Source organism: Homalodisca vitripennis, chromosome 2 (genome assembly GCF_021130785.1).
Source record: "Homalodisca vitripennis isolate AUS2020 chromosome 2, UT_GWSS_2.1, whole genome shotgun sequence".
Lineage (NCBI taxonomy): Eukaryota > Metazoa > Arthropoda > Insecta > Hemiptera > Cicadellidae > Homalodisca > Homalodisca vitripennis.
Window position 1 is genome coordinate 207,133,428 of NC_060208.1, and position 18,337 is coordinate 207,151,764.

At 32.2% G+C, this 18,337-nt stretch overlaps 1 protein-coding gene across 1 annotated transcript in view; it reads left to right on the top strand.

The window, feature by feature from the left end:
- Nucleotides 1–11,318: 11,318 nt before the first annotated feature.
- LOC124355326 (pentatricopeptide repeat-containing protein 2, mitochondrial-like) overlaps nt 11,319–18,337 on the top strand; it is a 30,923-nt gene continuing 23,904 nt past the window's right edge. The window contains exons 1-4 of the mRNA XM_046806424.1: nt 11,319–11,615; nt 14,034–14,265; nt 16,752–16,854; nt 17,613–17,807. Coding sequence (XP_046662380.1) covers nt 11,534–11,615; nt 14,034–14,265; nt 16,752–16,854; nt 17,613–17,807 — 612 coding nt within the window. The 5' untranslated portion in view covers nt 11,319–11,533. The remainder of the gene's footprint in view (nt 11,616–14,033; nt 14,266–16,751; nt 16,855–17,612; nt 17,808–18,337) is intronic.

Here is an 18,337-nt window from a genome sequence, read left to right on the forward strand (position 1 = left end):
GAGTTGGTGGGGTTTGTTCCCTTACCTCAGAGGTTCTTGTTAACCTCAACAAGGGTGTGCCACCCCCCTGCCTACTTTGACTGGAGAGGCTGGTTCAGAGCTGGCCTCCCCTTCTTCCGGGACGACTTTGAGATGTAGTGCCCTAATTCTTCCTCATGGATCTCGATAGGAGGCGGCACCTACTCCCTAACCTTACCCATCCTGAATATCCTGTCACTCCGGAAGCAGCGCAAAGGTTCTTACAGGACTAAGTGCAATTTATAAGCTTCTTGTCCTAACAAAAAAAAAAAAAAAAACCCGCCACACAGATAGCGTTCCTTTTTTGAAAGGGTAGTATTAGGGCTGCACGAGCACAGCTAAATTCCTCCAACTGTACACAAGCACATGCACACACACTTTTATGTTATATTTATCTACAATCTTTACATATTTGAATCTATAAATTACGTTATACATTTCTGCAATCTTTCCTTAACATAAAGAAAACATCAAAATAATACACTGTTCAATATATATCTAATGATTCTCACCACTTAGAATTTTATAAAAAGAATACCTCATACATAGATGAAAAGTTTCTAAATCATTTACCGACTGAATTGAAAACTCACTACAGCACTACTAATTTCAAAACTAAACTTATTTAGTATCTACTAAATAAACCTCTATATTCATTCCAAGAATTTTTAGAAAGGGATAATTGATTGGTTTAGTTCAACATATCTTATATTTATGTGTCTGTGTATATGTATTTATGTATGTTTGTGTATATGTATGTATGTGTCTGTGTATATGTATATGACAACTATTTATTACAATAATATTTTATAAGTTGATATTAGTGCATTTGTTTGTGAATAAAGAATTTCTGAATCTGAATATATGTATCAGCTCAGTTGACTTTGTACTGTAACAACTTTCACTCTTATTCGTGATGATAACATTTAGTCATCCAAAGTTCATGGAGGGCCCTCTCATTCAAGCATCAAAGTCCTTAATTCCAACCATTCCTAAAATAATTTAAAAAATAACACTGATAGTTAAATTATGAAGTAAATTAAATTTGTTGAAAATCTCTACAATCAACTTGATTTAGTCGTTAAACCTATGTGTTTATGAGTAAAATATTTTACAGTAATATTTGGGCTAAATAAAATCATTAATACCTTTTTTGTATTGAGGTAATTTAATATAGACTAGTACATGTTACGTATTACCTTTAAAAAAAAATGTCTTTTTAATTTGAAATTAGGCCTGCAATAGTTATAGCAAATTACCAAAGGTTCTAAAATTGAATGAGATCTCTAATTGAGAAATGCCTTAAGAACCCCAATGCTCAGGTTAAGTGAGCAAACATTCATCCTCAACATTAATAGTCAGCTTTTTTATGGTTATTTAACAATCTGTTTATGAATCGTTCTAATGTTTAACTATTTAAGTTAGCTCTCTTATCAGCTGTTGAATCTGTTGTAGTAAAGCTTAAATCTAATACAGAAACTCAGGAGAAGAGTACTTACTTCAGCTGTAAAACTAGCCTTCTTCTTTCTATTTTTGGGATTAGAGGATTTAGATCAAAATGCAAGATCACAATGATTCTAAGGTGATATGAGAAAACAGAAGCAGAATTGTCTTCAAACCTAAGAGGACTGTTATGAGGTATTGTTATGGTAATTGCTACTTTTAATGATAAGATTCTTATCTACTGCCACCTTGTTTGGAACAAGGATTGGAGTTATACAAATTTAGCAATTATTGAGGGTGTACAAACAAACTACATGTGTGATTGTTTTCCGTAACTGGTTGCAATAGACTGGACTGGACCTAGTACAGACCCTTAAGTTACTCTCCATTTATATGTCTTTGTCCAGACTTGAAATGTAGGGTTGACCTCTTTCTGGTATGTTTTAACTCAACGATACGAGATCTTTCAGACAGATAGCTGTTAAACCTGTTGTAAGTAATACCAAGTACTTAGTGTAGGTAACCTTAAGATGTTCATGGCTGAGGCAGTCTAAACCCTTACTGTAATCAAAGAATATGGTAGTAGTGGTATGAGCTTCCTCTAATTGGTCACTAATAAAATCTACGTGTTTACACAACATAACCTTGGTAGAAGGGTTGATTCAATGAGTTTTGCTCCAGTTCAACTTCCTTTTAGTGCAGCATCTGGAATCTGAAATTGTAGCAGACTCGACTCGTGGAATTTGAAGTCATGTTCGTTTCACTGAAGGTATCCAAAAAAATTCAGCAACGAAGAAGCTCAAAACGAACTATTTACATTGTTTCAAAATCAGAAACAAAAAGACTAAAAAATTAAATTTAATCTAGCTGAAGAGATATTCTAATTGTCTCATCAGGTGCATTATGATGTTCCTGTAGTCTAGGTGTCCCTGATTTCGAAACAATTTAAAGAGTTCGTTTTGAGCTTGTTTATCACAGACTTTTTTTGAATCCCTTTAGAGGAACATGACTCCAAATTCCTGGAGTCAAGTCTGCAACAGCGTCAGATTTCAGATGTTGCACTAATAGGAAAGTGAACTGCAGCTTAAGTCAACATACGCACTTCCAGGCTTATTAATTATTATGGTGATTATTGCCTGTCTAGATTTCATATTGTTGGGTAGTGTGAATTTTACTTGATATTAATTACACAGTTTATGTAAAAAGATCTGTTTCAGACAGCTTAAATGATAATCTTATATTTAACACGTCTAAAATATAAAAATTTTCTAATTTGTATCCTAGGATGAGTCCAAAACAAAACAAAAACCTATTTATGATTTTATTTGGGCCAAATATTACCATCTTATATTTTACTAATATACGCATGGTCCTAAAAACTAAATCAGACTTATTCTTCGGTTTATAAATTAATTTAATTTACTTCTTAGTTTTATTATTTTATTTACATATTAAATTTATTGGCAAATAGAAACTTCAAAATAGGCCTGAGAGGATGTTGACAATAGGGCTGGTTAGTTTTATCCTTACATAATTCTGTCAATATTGACAACTTATTTTAGCTTATGGAATTTTGTATTGTTGGGATATACATGTTATGAAGAAAAATTGTAATTATAACTTTTACACACTCTTTTATTCATTTAAATCAAATTTGGGTTTGGCTCTGAAGTAGGTTAAGATTCATTCAATTTTCTGAAATTAATGAATTCTTACCATTACCAAATAAAAATATTAATTACTTACGTATGATGTGTGGAATATGAAGGAGAAGTCTTGAATACTACTAAAAATTCTTTAGACTTGCAAAATGAAAAATAATGATCAAATTTTAATAAACTCCACTGGCACAAGACCTTGCCATCACTTTTCACGTGATTTGAAGAGCTGTCTGGCGTTGATGAGCCAAACTAATCAGCTGACTCCCATTTAGGCTTGAGGCAGTATAAAATAAGCCAATTCAATTTGAAATAGGTTAGTATGTATAGTTATTGTTATTATAATGAAAAATATTGAATGGACTATCTGATGAGCTTCAATTTCAAATAACCTGAAATCTGACAACAGGCAGGATAGCGCAATAAATTTGGTGTGGTAAACGAAGAAATAGACAAACGCCTATTGTTTACTTATATCAATTATTTATTGTTCTTGGTCTCATGGTCATATTGTCCAATTTTATATGGCAGCGCTTCTAAAATTTATGATATTATTTTTAACTGACTAAGTTCTTAGTTAATTAATTATTTTTCAGCACTGTTAATCTAATCGGAGTTGCCTGACTTCAGTAGAGAATTAACTTAGCGACCTATCCGCTTGGTTTATGTATGAAACTCAAATTTATTTTTTATTTATATCTTCTATTCACAATGCATAAGGTTATCTTTGTTTTCACTTCATGTTCACCGATGAGGATTGTTGATCATTTAGACTTCTTTAGTTCCCTTTTCTCGAATTCGTTTTTATTTTCTGTAACTCTTAAATATAATTAACTGTTATTTTATGTCTGGTATATTTAAAAACATTGAGAAAATGTGAATTTAAATAGATAGATTGGAGAATTCAACTATTAAAATCATGCGACTTATTTGTCTTATCTTCAATTCATTATCATTTCCTGGATGAAATTGGGCATGCAAATGTAATAGGCTTTACTTAATTTATTTATTTGTTCATTCATTTCAAAAGTAAGCCATCACAATATAAATGAAAAAACAATACATTCCTATTCATAACTCCAACATAATTAGTATAGAATCCTTAATAAGTACACTAACACATGAGCCACAAAGACTATGGTAAAGAGTTATCACAGTAGGTGGGTTAAGAACCAAGGAACCGAGTGGATCAAACCAGAAACTCGTATCAAATGCTCACAAGGACATAAATATGAAAAAACCATTACAATTACCTAACTTAAATAGGTTGACAAATACAATACATAACATGACATCGTTCATAAATAGAACGTTGGTAAAAAAAAGAATGACAATACAACTACGAAATAATCAATAATAATAATACTAAAATAAATAATAACATAGCATTAATTGAATAGTAACATAACGGCTATACAACAATTAGAAACATATCAATAGGTAGTATCTCAAACTGGTGTGTGACATAGTTTAGAGATTGTTTTCTGATTGTTCCGACAATGCTGCAGAAAAGTTCCACCTCCTTGCAGACACTGTTACCCAGGCGCAGGATACTTAACAAAGGGCTATAGAAAGCGTATGTCCTAACGTGGTAATGTCTCCAGAACAGTTCTTCTAATTAGATATATTATATTAGATACATGGGCCTGAGAGTCTTCTTCGGTCAAAAAAGCATCTACTTCCATTAATAGTAATCTAATTCCGGGTTGACATTTCTGGTGCCGTGGTAGCGATTGGTTTGATGGCTCCATCTAGATTATATCTAGGTCAAAAGCAATTACTTCCGGTTTCAGGTATTTCTGGTGTCCGGTAGTCTGTTGAGAGCATATAATACACGTTGTGTACAGTTTTACCTTCCCAGGACAGCGAGAAGTTAAAACACAATATCAAGGTTAAATAAACATGTTCTATGAGTTACAACCCAATTTCAGATCCCCCTGGATGATTAATATCCATGAAAACACCTTTATTTTGTCTGTTGAGAGCATGTGCGTTTCATGATTCCAGGTCATCGGGAAGTTGAAAATATTCTTGCAATCCGTATCAACCCCTTATTAATCCGTATCAATGTATGATTTTAATTTAATACTAGTTGTTACGGTTTAGTTTTCTATTTAAGTCAATGAAGCATGTATGCATAGAATTTTATCTTTAGGATATCGAGACGTTGAAAACCAAAATATAGTTCTTCTAGGAGGTTCAATCAATCAAGATTTAAATCCCTGTGGTTGGTTGAACTCCGTAAAAAATAAAACAATTGTCTATTGAGAGCAAAAACTACATGTGGGCCAAATTAAAAAAAAAAAACACAAATGTAGCTTACAAAAATAGAGGCTGCAACGTCAATTTGACCCCTATGTAATGTTTGATCTATATAAAAATGCTTTAATCGTGATTGTGCCAAATTTGAACTTTCTGAGATGTCTAGTGATCTAGCTTAAGTAATCAGTAAATGAGAGCTTTACCTTTTAAATATAAATATTTTTATGAATACGAACAAAATAACATTATCATGTATAGATCTAAGTGCCGATTAAAATAAAAAAGTAGCAGTCGTGGGACTGCCGATAGAAGTGAAAACGGAACTATTAAGTTGAGAGTAATTAACAATACGTTATAGTAGCAGTACATCTGTAATTGTAAATGTGACGCGTTTTTTTAATTTTCCAATTTTAAAATCCACGAAAAAATATTATCAAATAACTAGAAATCTATTTTACCACGCTAGTAAGATAAATCTTATACCGTAATAATACTCATTTCATGATGAAGAGGTTAAATATTAAAAATATAATTAAAATGAATAATGCTAAATTTTAAATACAAATATTCGTACAAATATTAAAAATGTTTAAAATATATTCGTTGTTTTCATTATTCATTTATCTGTATAAAAATATGTTGTAATTGCTCAATATTAATAGTTAGTTAAACATAGAATACAAGTGAGTAAACACCGAGTGAAAAACAGTAAGTTGAACTCCGTTGTAAATAATACAGTTATTGCTACGGATAAAGTATATAATTGCAATAACAATTAAACCCACAATATTTTTTAAAACTAATAAATTAGTTAAATTAACTTGGTTCTTTCGTAAAGGTATTTTTATTGCACAAAAAAATAATTTATTGAGTTAATACGGTATCAGTGAGCCAATGCGCCAACTACAGTTCCGGCAGAAACGTTCACTCATCACTTCATACGCTACTACAGGCTAAACTAAACTTCCAATAAAAAAATGAAATTACAAAAAAAATATTCATCTATTTTCACACAACTTTCTCGCTGACAAATATTGTCTGACCAAAAAATAAAAAAAAATCCTCGCTTACTACTTTTTTCTTGTCATTGTAAACGCTATGTAAAATGTAAACAATAATCAAAATTATTTCGAAATTTTTTTAATATTTAAAAATGTAACCAATAGATTGCCAATATTAAGAACTTTAATTTGACGCATCTTACAGAATTTTACGACATTGGCTTCACTTTTAAATCGCGAGAGGAAGCCTTAAAGGTCACTGATTTTCGCAGTCTGTTTTCATACTCCGCCGGGACAGTTTTAACACAGCGAGACTGACTTTTTCATGCAGGTTAGTAGTCCGCGGCCAAGTCTACGGTTAAAAAACACAGCGAGACTGACTTTTTCATGCAGGTTAGTATCATTAGCATGTCGGTGACGCGAACCGAGGATTTTACCCTCTACCAAAACGCTCAACGCGCCTAAAGAAGTTTTCACTTCAAAAAAAGACATCAACATTCAACAGAAGACAATGCAATAATAAGTAGATTTCATAGACAGTTATACGTACCAATAGTCAAACCAATACTACTTATAGTAGATTACGGTGTTCATGTAATCCATCCATTTTATACTATTAATTTTTCATAATGCCATTTAAGGGAAAAAATTTTATCGTAGGCTTTTCCTCTAACATTTGGCTCTACTGACTAAGGTAAGGTGGTCTTCCAGATCCTTACAAGACTTCTACGTCAAGAATCAAATAGTACATAGAGGCAGGCAGCATGGGATTTCCCGAAGCCTACTAGCTTAGAGCTAACAATTAGAGAAGAAGAATATTAGGTGGTGGCAGCGTTGCCAATCGGGTGGTAATTACCACAATTTTGTGGTAATTTAAGGTCCTCGGTGGTGGACCTAGAATAGTAAAGTATGTAGTGAAATTGTGTAGACTGTGGCCAAGGTATAGGCTACAAAAATGTAGCAATATTTTTTCTTCTCGGACTAGCCCATTATTTTTATTGTGTTCATGTCATAACTGTTTAAGTAGTGCTTGGCCAATCTTTTCCCCTTGGACCATTATTTTATAGTGCATATAACTTAAGAACGTAGATCTCTTTTTTGCAATGCTATTTTTCTTCTTGGACTATTATTTTTAGAGTGTAGATGACACTTTTGAGAGCTAGCTTTGCTGCTTTAAGTTCATACAAATCATTTGTTTTGTAAATATGATTTAGGGCCTATAGCTAGGTAACGACCTAGTCCTATTTATGCTTTGTAATACCTACTAACTAGCCTATCTGCTCTGCTTCATAATTGTTTTTCCCTAAGCTTAACTAAACATCACCTAACTATAGTTAGTGTTGGCCTAACTAATTTACATTTTTCCATTTACAAATCCATCTAACTTTTGAACTAGCTTTATTGACATGAATCTCTAATTGGACTAACTTAAGTTACTAAGATGGATAAGTTTATTATTAAAGGTAGGCCTAAGCCTAAGAAAGATGAAGATGAGAAAAAAGACAAAGATGATGAAAGTAGACAGAGCAAGTCGTTTGTAGAAAGCTCACATGGTGAATCGAGCAAAAAATCTATTTGGCCTAGTTTCAATGTCTCTTGCAATCCCAATGGAGTACGGAAGACTTAGGAATAGATCCAGATGATCCAGAACCATTAGGTCAAAGCTCTAGTGAGGAGGACCAGGTTAATATTGCTGCTAGTAGCAAGGAAACTGAGCTTGATACAGACCTAGCCGTACACTCAACTTCAAAATTACCACCCAACCAAAAACTGCTGCTAGGCCTAAAATTGTGTCTAGGTTTACCCATACAGCCACCATTAGGCCTAGTATAAAAAGAAAGAAAATTCAATTCAAACTGGTTGAATGACCCCCAGTTCAAAAACTGGCTACAAAAAAAAGTCAAAGAAAGAACCGGACAAGACATGGCATATTGTAGTGTCTGTGATGCAGTCATGGGGGCGCATAAAACAGAGATTGTGCGTCATGGAAAGTCCCTCAAGCACCTAAAAATTAATCAAGGAGATAGCCACTAACAAAGACTTAAAAAAAAATTGTTCAAAGAACTACAACAGATAAAAGTGTCAAACGAGCAGAATTAAAATTAGCCGGCCTAAATTGCAACCAACAACCTGCCCTTTTTCGCTGATGGATACATTGATTCCGCTGTGCAAATCGGTCTTTCCGGACTCAGAAATTGCTGCTAAACTGTGTATGAAACGCACTAAAACAACAACTGTGATTAAAAAAGCCTTAGGTCCCGCATTCATGGAATTGATTTACCAAAAACTAAGGGCACCAGGATCGTTTTTCTCCTTGATCATGGATGAGACAACGGATCAGGCCATCGGTTAATCAATGTGCCCTCACAGTTATCTATATTGATGATGTAACTGGAACGCCAAAAACTAATTTATTTGACATGTTTGAAGTCAAATCTAGCACTGCTGATGAATTATTCACTGGTATGATGAACTCGCTGAAATCAAAAAATATACCCATTGAAAACTTAGTGGGGATTTAGTTCTGACACATGTAATGTGATGGTGGGGGCAGCATCATTCGGTTTTTTTCACTTTTGAAAATAGAAATCCCTCACATTGCATGTGTCAAGTGTTCTTGCCACATGATCCACCTGGCGGCAAGTAAAGCATGTATGAAGTTACCAAAGACAGTGGAGGATTTGCTCCGAAATCTTGGGGCTCACTTCAGCAGAAGTTTTGGGAGACAGTCTGCCTTTGTACAGTTCCAAGAGTTTTTTTCAAGAGGAAAATCCACAAAATACTATCAACCAGCAGTAACAAGATGGCTGTCATTTAAAATCTTGCGTTGACAGAGTGATTGAACAATTTCAAACCGTTGAAGGCCCTACCTGCTGACCGCTTCTGTCGAAGACCCGTCAAACACAGTGGATAGCATGTTAGCTGCTATGAACAACCAATTATCTACTTATACTTGGAGTTTTATGTCTTATGTTTCTTGGTATGCTAACAGATTTTAATGTAATGTTCCAATCCGAAACACCACTTCTCCATAGATTGCGACCAGAGGTTCACAAGATGCTTCAAGATCTGTGTACAAACTACATGGACTTAAACTACATTAAAAATACACCCATCATGTCCATGTGAGCATTCAAACCCCCGTCATTTCCTGCAATTAGAACAAATATATTTAGGCATTCAGGCAACAGAAACATTTAATGAATTAAAGAAAAAATGCAGAAAAGAAAGATATTGAAGTTTTCTTAAAAAGTATTTTAAGCTTCTATGTGGAATTGGTCACACAAATCAAATCTAGATTTGATTTTTCTGATGAAGTTTTTGATGTCCTCAGTGTCTTGGAGCCAAAAAGTGCCCAAACCTTCAAAGTAAGGTCTTTGGCTCATGTCATTAACAGATTTCCCGTTCTGAAGAAAGTTGTTGATGTCCAAAAACTCGACAATCAGTGGAAAAGTCATGCCTTTGCTAGACTTCAAAGAGCATAAACTTGATGCAAATGAGTCTGCTATGCAATATTGGAAGGCTGTATTCAGTCTAAAGACAGTCGCTGGAGATGCTATGTTTACAGAAATACAAAAAGTGTTTAACTTACTTTTTATACTGCCATTTTCAAAATTCATCTGTCGAACGAATATTCAGTGAACTGAAGCAATTGCAAAACCAATGACAGAAACAAATTGAAAACAGAAACAGTCGTTTCATTGATGGGTACAAGGGAAGGAATCCGAAATAGCGGTGGATGTGTTAAAATTTGAAACCTACCAAGGAAATGCTCACAAGAAATATATGGCAATAAGAAGAAATTAGGCCTTATTATTATTATTTGGCTTTTAAAAAAACTAAAACTGTGTTAATATAGCCAAATATATTGTGATTCATATTTTGGTCATCAAGTGATATATTGTGAAATAAATTTTGTGTGTATATTATATATATATATATATTTATATATAAATAAATATTTGAAACCTGAGTTATAGAGTAGGCTAAACACATCATGGTAATGCTAGCCTTCTAAGGTTTTAATTTCAAGACTATGTGTGCCTAGCACTTTGCCTGACATTAAAAAATTGTGGTTAACACATTTAAAAACAGTGATCTAGTGTAATTTTTTCCATAAAGCTACAAGTTGAGTTAAAGGAAAAAAGTGGATTTTTTTAGAACAACACATAACAGTTCATGTGATTTATCATACAAATTTATTAAACTGTACATCAGTAAACAACCTATTTTGGAGGTAGGATATCATGAAAGAGTGTTGTAAGTATTTTGCTTAACCTTGCATGTTTGGTTTTGGTAGGCCTTTCCTAAAATAATACTTTGTAGGCCTATAGTATGTTCAAACCTAAAGCCTGTGCTTAGCTGGTTGACAGTGAGATTTTAGAAGTCATTTACATATTATATTCCTTTACTCCTTCTTTGAATCACAGCAGGATTGCATGATTAATGTCTGCTTTATCAGTTTTACAAGTTTCTATTTAAAAACTTTGGCATGGATCCAAGCTCATTGAAAGTTAAATTTGTTTTTCTGAAACTAACTTTTTTCATGCAAATTGTCTCTGTAAAAAAGTAAAAAGTTAATTTTTTTACAATATAAGTTATGATATTATGCTCTAAAATCAACCATATTTCAATGCAAATAAAAAAATCCTGCTCGTTTAAGCCATTTAAGAGTGTCTAACCTAGAAAACCTGGAAAAGTCAGGGAATTTTTATATGTTCAGTTTGGTAGACACCCTGCATTTACAAATATAGACTGTCATACGATGTCGATAACACACTTTAGTAGCCTAAATATACTTTTAAAGCAAGGTGGTAATTTGGGCATCATAGGTGGTATTTTTTTTCAGGTACTGGTGGGAATTTTCCAAAAGGTGGATTGGCAACACTGGGTGGTGGTGTGAAAGAAGAAAGAAAAGTGGTGATGGTCTCTCATGGAAGTGGTAGATTACGTTCGTAAGAGGTTAGAGTGAGATAATTTTACCTGAAAACTTTCAATATATATTATAATATATATATAAATGTAATTATTGATCTATAAAGTACAGTGATTTTTATAAACAAACTTACAATCAAAATTTTGTATTTTAAACAAGTATAATAACCACTTCACCAAAGTCTCAAACCCAGGGAGATAACCTAACTGAACAAAATGAATATTTCGTCATTTTCATATAATTGTTTAGGTCGGCAATTACTGTCCTATCAACGAGTTATTCCAGTTTCCATATTAGGTAATTGTTTATATATTCATATTCTTGATTAACCCTTTTACTTCGGCATTTTTAACCTCTTGAGTGCATGCAATATTTCATAGGTTTAAGCTGCATGAGACAAAAACCAGGATGAATTTTGTGATAACTCATGCTTTTATTTTTACAATATTGTGACTTTTGTCTGTAGTAAGTGGCCACTACCACAATTAAGACAGACTACCAAATTAAGTAGCCTAATATGAAACTGGCCATAGATTCCATCCAATGTATTTATTTTATTTTCAATGGACATGGACTACATCTCCATTTTATATTCAAGATTCATATAATTAACTTAGCCTATAAACAAGCTAAATATTTTTTAGCATAATCGAATTATTACTTTTTTAAATATAAAAATAATTGAACTATACTGCAGTTTGAAATGCCTATAATGTAATTCGGTTAGACATTTTGGTTTCTGTAGATATGAATATTGATGATTCGATTGTGGTGGTGGCCAATTATTATACTGCAGCCAAACCTTTATTTTCAAGGTGAGTGTGTGTGTTAAAAAAAATATACTTCAGATTAATTGTGCATTCATGGTTAAACACTAACTATATTTGCTTTACAAAAATAAATAAGTAAATTAAATTTTAAAATAATTATAAAACAGTGACTGACATGGTTACATCTGAAATTTAAAAAATTATAGAGTATGGCTGGAAGAAGTGGCCACCTCGACAACTGAATCAACTATTTCTGATTATCTAACTATTGGGGAGAGTTTAATAAGTAATCTTAACTAGTTATTAGCTTTTTAGGGTACGGTCCAATAAGCGGACCCGGTTTTTTATATCGAAGAATATAATCATCGATACCTAATATTCGCATATCGAATCATAGACTATCAATCGATATAAAAGTAATAACAATCATATGTTTAAATTAAAATGTGAATTTAATGATAACAAATAATAAATGAACATAACCAAAATCAGGGAAACTCGTAACTTTAACTAAATGAAACAGAACGAAAACGTTTTTACTAAAGTTGTGTCCACCATTACCTTCTTTTTTTGCATCTGAAGACGACCATGTTAGCTCCTCTGACAGTTACATTTGTTACCTTTCCACAAATATCACATAATGGATTCTTAGGTACTAACACAACATCCTGAAGCCATAAAAAACATATTTTATCGTCTTTTAAAGCAATTTCGTGAAGCTTCCTAAGATTGACGGCCATTTTAATACACAATGTTACGTGAAATTTAAAATATTACCTTAATTGTATTATTTGAAAGTGTTTACAGCTGTTCATATAGATTATTTGTTGTTAAAAATAATTCATCAGTATCGATTGATTATATCGATGGTTATGATTAAGTAATATCGTTTGCCAATGTCGATATAAAAAACCGGGTCCGCTTATTGGACCCTACCCGCTTTTTATTATTGAATGAAGTAATAGATTATTCAACTTCAATATTTTACGGGGTGATTGGTTTATGCCAGCGATTTTACTTGAAAACTATGAGGTATTATAAAAGTAAAATAGACTTCCCTATTTATTTAACTAAAAAAATTTTGAGGTTTTACAATTTTGTGAAGCCATTTTTTCAAAATGACAGACAACTGGACATTTTAAAATAAAAACACCATTTTTTTATTTTATGTTGATTTTGGATAAAAAATTCAATATTATGACATGTTTATAAGCCTTACTGTTTTGGAGCTATTTAGGATTAAAGTCGTGAATCCTTCTTCCGATAAATGGATCAATTGTAGAGGTTTGTCATTTATTTTACATAAAAAGGATAAAAGGTGTTTTAAGGAAATTTTCTAACTGTATTGAAATATTATTTTGATTAATTTGTTGTTTTTAAAATTTGTATTGTGTTGGCCTAATTTTGCTGACTTTTAAAAAGTCATCCAAGATTGTTTTCACTGCTGCAGATTTAATCCTAACAGAAGGTTCAATCATGAAATAAGTGCAGTCTCTGTTCTTTTGGATCTTAGCATACACCTGATCAGTATTTTTTTGAATGGGGTGGAATTGGCTTTCCCAAACGTTTATCGTCTTGAAACGAATTACGGTCCTTTCAAAATTTTAAATATCAACTAAACGGTAGCACGGGATAATGCTTCAGAACCATAGGCAATTTTGTGACAATCAACGCACTTCACTTAATACAAAACTAATTTAAAATCATTGCCTGAAAATGCTCTTTCGATTACTCCATGACTTTACAAAATTGATCCATCTGAATAGATAAGTACAATGATAAACTAGTTGCTGACAGGTACTAATAGGCACTCGGATAATCATATAAGAATGATAAGATTATTCCAAAATGCATTATCTGTGTAACTCATTATCTCATAACTTTCTAAACGACCCTTGTGTGTTAGTTGTAATATAATTTAATACATGTGTTTTTTTTATTTTAGGTAGTAGATTTCTATATACACCAGCAGCTCTCGGGCTTGAAGGTTACATCCAGGTACGAGAACGAGTCAAGATGCAGTTCAGTGAATTGGGGGACAGATTTAGGGCGAAAATGAAGGACTTTGTGTCACCCGATTCAGTAAATATGGTGTTCACTGAAGATTTGAAACATATGGTACATTTAGCTGATGCAACCGAAGACGATTTAGAGCTGATAGAAGAAATGATGTTAAAGTAAGTATTTATTCTCAGTTTATAAGATGGATAGTTTGCTAAATTTCTTTTATAATAACCCTACTAGAATCCAAGTCGAGTTTTCGTAGACTATATTTAGCGTTATAAAACATAATGGTAAAATGCAGTTCAAGATGTAAAATTCATTCCTTTTCACGCCTTCGAGATAAAGACCTTATTTACCTGAAGTAGCTCTGTTAACAATTTCACCAAATACTAATTGCTTGTTGTATTTTTTTAAAAGATTTAAACCTTTCAATACTAACTTTTCACTATAATAATGTTAACAAAATGACTAAAGTAGAAGTCCTAACATTCAACTATAGGAACGTGAATGTTGATTTCAAATTCCTCTTAGTACAGCAATTCCTCTGGAATCTGGAGTTTGTCTGAAGTGATCCAAAAAAAGTTGGCTACTATGAAGCTCAAAATGGACTCTACATTGTTTAGACATCAGAGACACCTAGACTACAAAATTCACATTCAACAACAAAATAGACTACTAAACAACATTCTCATTCAATAAAGTCTTTTCAACATAGCTGTGTTATTTTGTACGGACGTGTACAAAAATTGTATAAAATACGAAACATAACAAAACGGACATACCTTTGCTAAATCTGTATTTATAAAGGACCAATCCAAAAAAATTGTAAAATCTATGTGATAATAGTGTTATAAATGAAATGATGGTAATAAATTAATGTAAATAATAAAAAATAATGGTCTCTCTTTCCTTGATAAGTGTTGTGATTGCAGGAAGTACCCTTTTAGTATCAGTAATCTTTTAGATCATGTAGATTGCAACAGAATGAAATGTATAGACTTCAGAAGACAGTTTAGCCTGCATGTTTTTCGGAAACATTAGTATCTAGAGATTTTATTTCCATGTATGGCTATTTATCATAACAATGCTATAAACCTTATCGAATGTTATCTGAAATACTCTGTCACGTTATTTGTTAAAATTATGTACATAACAGGCATGAAACAAAAATGTTTCTGTTGACAATTGTTAATTATTACAAGTTTTATGAAATGTATATTTTTTGTAAAGAATAAATCAAATTTGTGTGGTATTATTTCTTATTTTATTAATGATTAAATGTATTTTGTCATTAATTTAATGAGAAATAATTCTACTGTTTTATCTTACTATAAAACTGTTTGAATGCAGTAATTAGTTATAAAATGTAAAGCTTTAAAACCACATAAACTCTGCATAAAAACTGACATTTACCCTCTGAATGGGTAACAAGTACTGTGGACTAACTTATGAAAAATGTGTATTAATGTAATTTATTTTCAATGGCAAATGCACTTTTTACACAGTTTAACAAATTTAGAATAAATATAGGTGATAATAACAAGATAACAATAAGTATAAGAAAAATCAAACAGAGGTAATACTAACTGTGACCATAAAAGAAAGCATTAACTATGAAGACATTAACAATAACTGGCCAATGGCGTAGTGTAGCGGGTAAGGTGGTTATTGCAAGATAACCAGATCAAGCAACGTCGAGCTGGCTGCTGCTTGGATGGGTGACCGCTGAGCGATCCTGTCCTTGCAAGCGGCCCGCCTGCCCGGCCATTGGTGGTGGTTCAGAAGTCACCTTTAAGCCATTGGTCCCCAGGTTAAGTGTTAGAGAGGACTTCTTAGCCCTAACTTCACCTGATAAAATAAGACACATTCTTTACTTTTTTTTTACTTTTAACAATAAATACAAAGGTATTAAATAGCGTGTTCGTTTCCTCTATGTGTGTGACTGTGTATGTGCACGTGTATTGAGGTACTGAAGGTTAAAGTTTAAACTTTTCATATTTTCTTGATGATGGACGGGGTTGTAGTTGTTAATTGATATGAAAAGTTTTGTGATATGAACTAGTAACAAATAAAAATGGCTTTTAAAACAATTCAGGTATTTTGCCTTTAAAGTGTGGTTTTGTTTATAGAACATGCACAAAAACAAACATGGAATTTATTCTTAATTTTCAATCTTACTCGGCAATTGTCATAACTAACATAGCTAAGTTCAGTCTGTGTCGAAACATTGCTTACACAAATAAACTCTAGTAATATATCTGTTTAGTGAAGATGGTTGGTTCTCCACAGAAAGTTCAAAATGTGTGAAGAATTTAATTATGTAAGCATTGATTCTACACACTGTGAACCAGACTATATATAGTTACGAAATTTTGTATTCGGATATGAAGTATTGTTAAACACAGAATTTTCTCATTTTAGAATCTGGGCATATAATTTGAATTACATATCACGCTAAACATTCTTGGGTAGTTGATTATTTCGTGCATTTTCATGTTAAAGTTTGGATGATAGGAATTTCTGACTTCAATATTTTAAACATTAATTTGGAAAGTAACCCACTGCAATGGGGTGATAAGGCCATTTTGGTGTATGAACATATATTTGTACATAAATTTATAAATATTTATCCAAATGATAAACCATAAATCATTTTCAGATTCAATAGTCAAAATAAAGACTTACGATTTGGCAGTTTTATATTTGGACCTGTCGTGATGAGGATGTATTACCATTTAAACAGACCAAAAGAAGCATTGAAAGTAAGTACTGTAAACATTGCTATTTAAAGGAAACATTTAAACTTAAGTTTCTGGTTCTCAACATATGAAATATTACTAGAATTTAATTGTGTAAGCAATGTTTCAACATGAGGAGAACCGAAAACTAAGATGTAAGATAAGATACTGGCTGTGTACGTCTTAAAAACTCGTTAAACAAAATTTAAATTAGGTCAAATGAAATAGACTTACATGTGACTGCATTACAATTGCTGCTCTTAGTTAGTTGCCACAAGTTTAGATTTATATTTTGATCACATAATTAGATTTTAGCAAATAAAAACAGAAATGTATATGAATTCTGTCCTCAGTATTGAAATATAGCCAGACCAGGTTAATCTCAAACTTTGCACCATGCAAACATATTTTTAAAACTTAACATCTCCAATTACTAATTACTAACAATAAGAAATTAAGAAATGAATGAGTGGTTTTGAAGTGAGTTAAAACACTCTTTAAAACAGAAAGACATCATAGATTTCATCTACATTGGTCTGTGCTGGTGATGCTGTAGCTATATAAATCTACCGCACTATGGTCTTACTGCTATAGTACAGTTAAAATTTTCCACAGAAATTTAGGGATTAAAACTTTAACTGTAACATTATTAGCAATAAATAAATGTTAAGTAAAATTACATTTATAGGTTTTGCTTCACTACAAATATATAAACCAATATTTAACATTCTGCCATTACAAGGTTTCTGGTAGTACTTACCTTAATGTTTGTTCACTTTCAGGTGTTTTTGAATCCTGACCTTGAACATTTCTTCGATCAAATCATCTCATACCAGGTGTTGATGGACTTGTTGTTCAAGAACGAGATGTATGATGAAGTGATGCAAGTAGCTGATGTTGTTAAGGATAAACAGATCCCTAACTCACGTTTCCCCCGGAACGTAGTTGTCCTAGCCTTGGCAGCAGCCTACAAAAAGGTATTGTTTGACCTCTTTAATAATCAAATTATTTTTTTCCGTACCAGAAGCTGAACAATTCCAGTCAATTTTTTATGGTTGTATGAAAATCTTATAAAATTGATTATATACATCCCTTGAGTACCACGTCCATTTTCCAGTCATGCCTTGCCAGTTTGATTTGTGTCAATTTGTATTCGTTTGGAGAGAAAGCTTCTGTACAATGACTATTGAACGTTTACTATCGTAATTCATGTTTTGTTTTAGGGCAATATAATGATGATTGTGACATATTCTCTCACTAATAAGCACTTTTATGGTTAGTAAATAAAACGTTAGCCTTAAAATTCTACATTCATTTTGTTTCTATTAAGGTGTCTATTATTACTGTTCATCTAAACTAAAATTCAATACCTTTTTACTTGAAAAGAAATTTTAACCATGGAGAAATAGCTTGTTTCATCTTTATTTAACATATTCTCACAAGTTTTTTGTACGAAGTTGAAACAGGCTTTTGTACTATGAAGTAATATGTGCTTAACGTACATAGG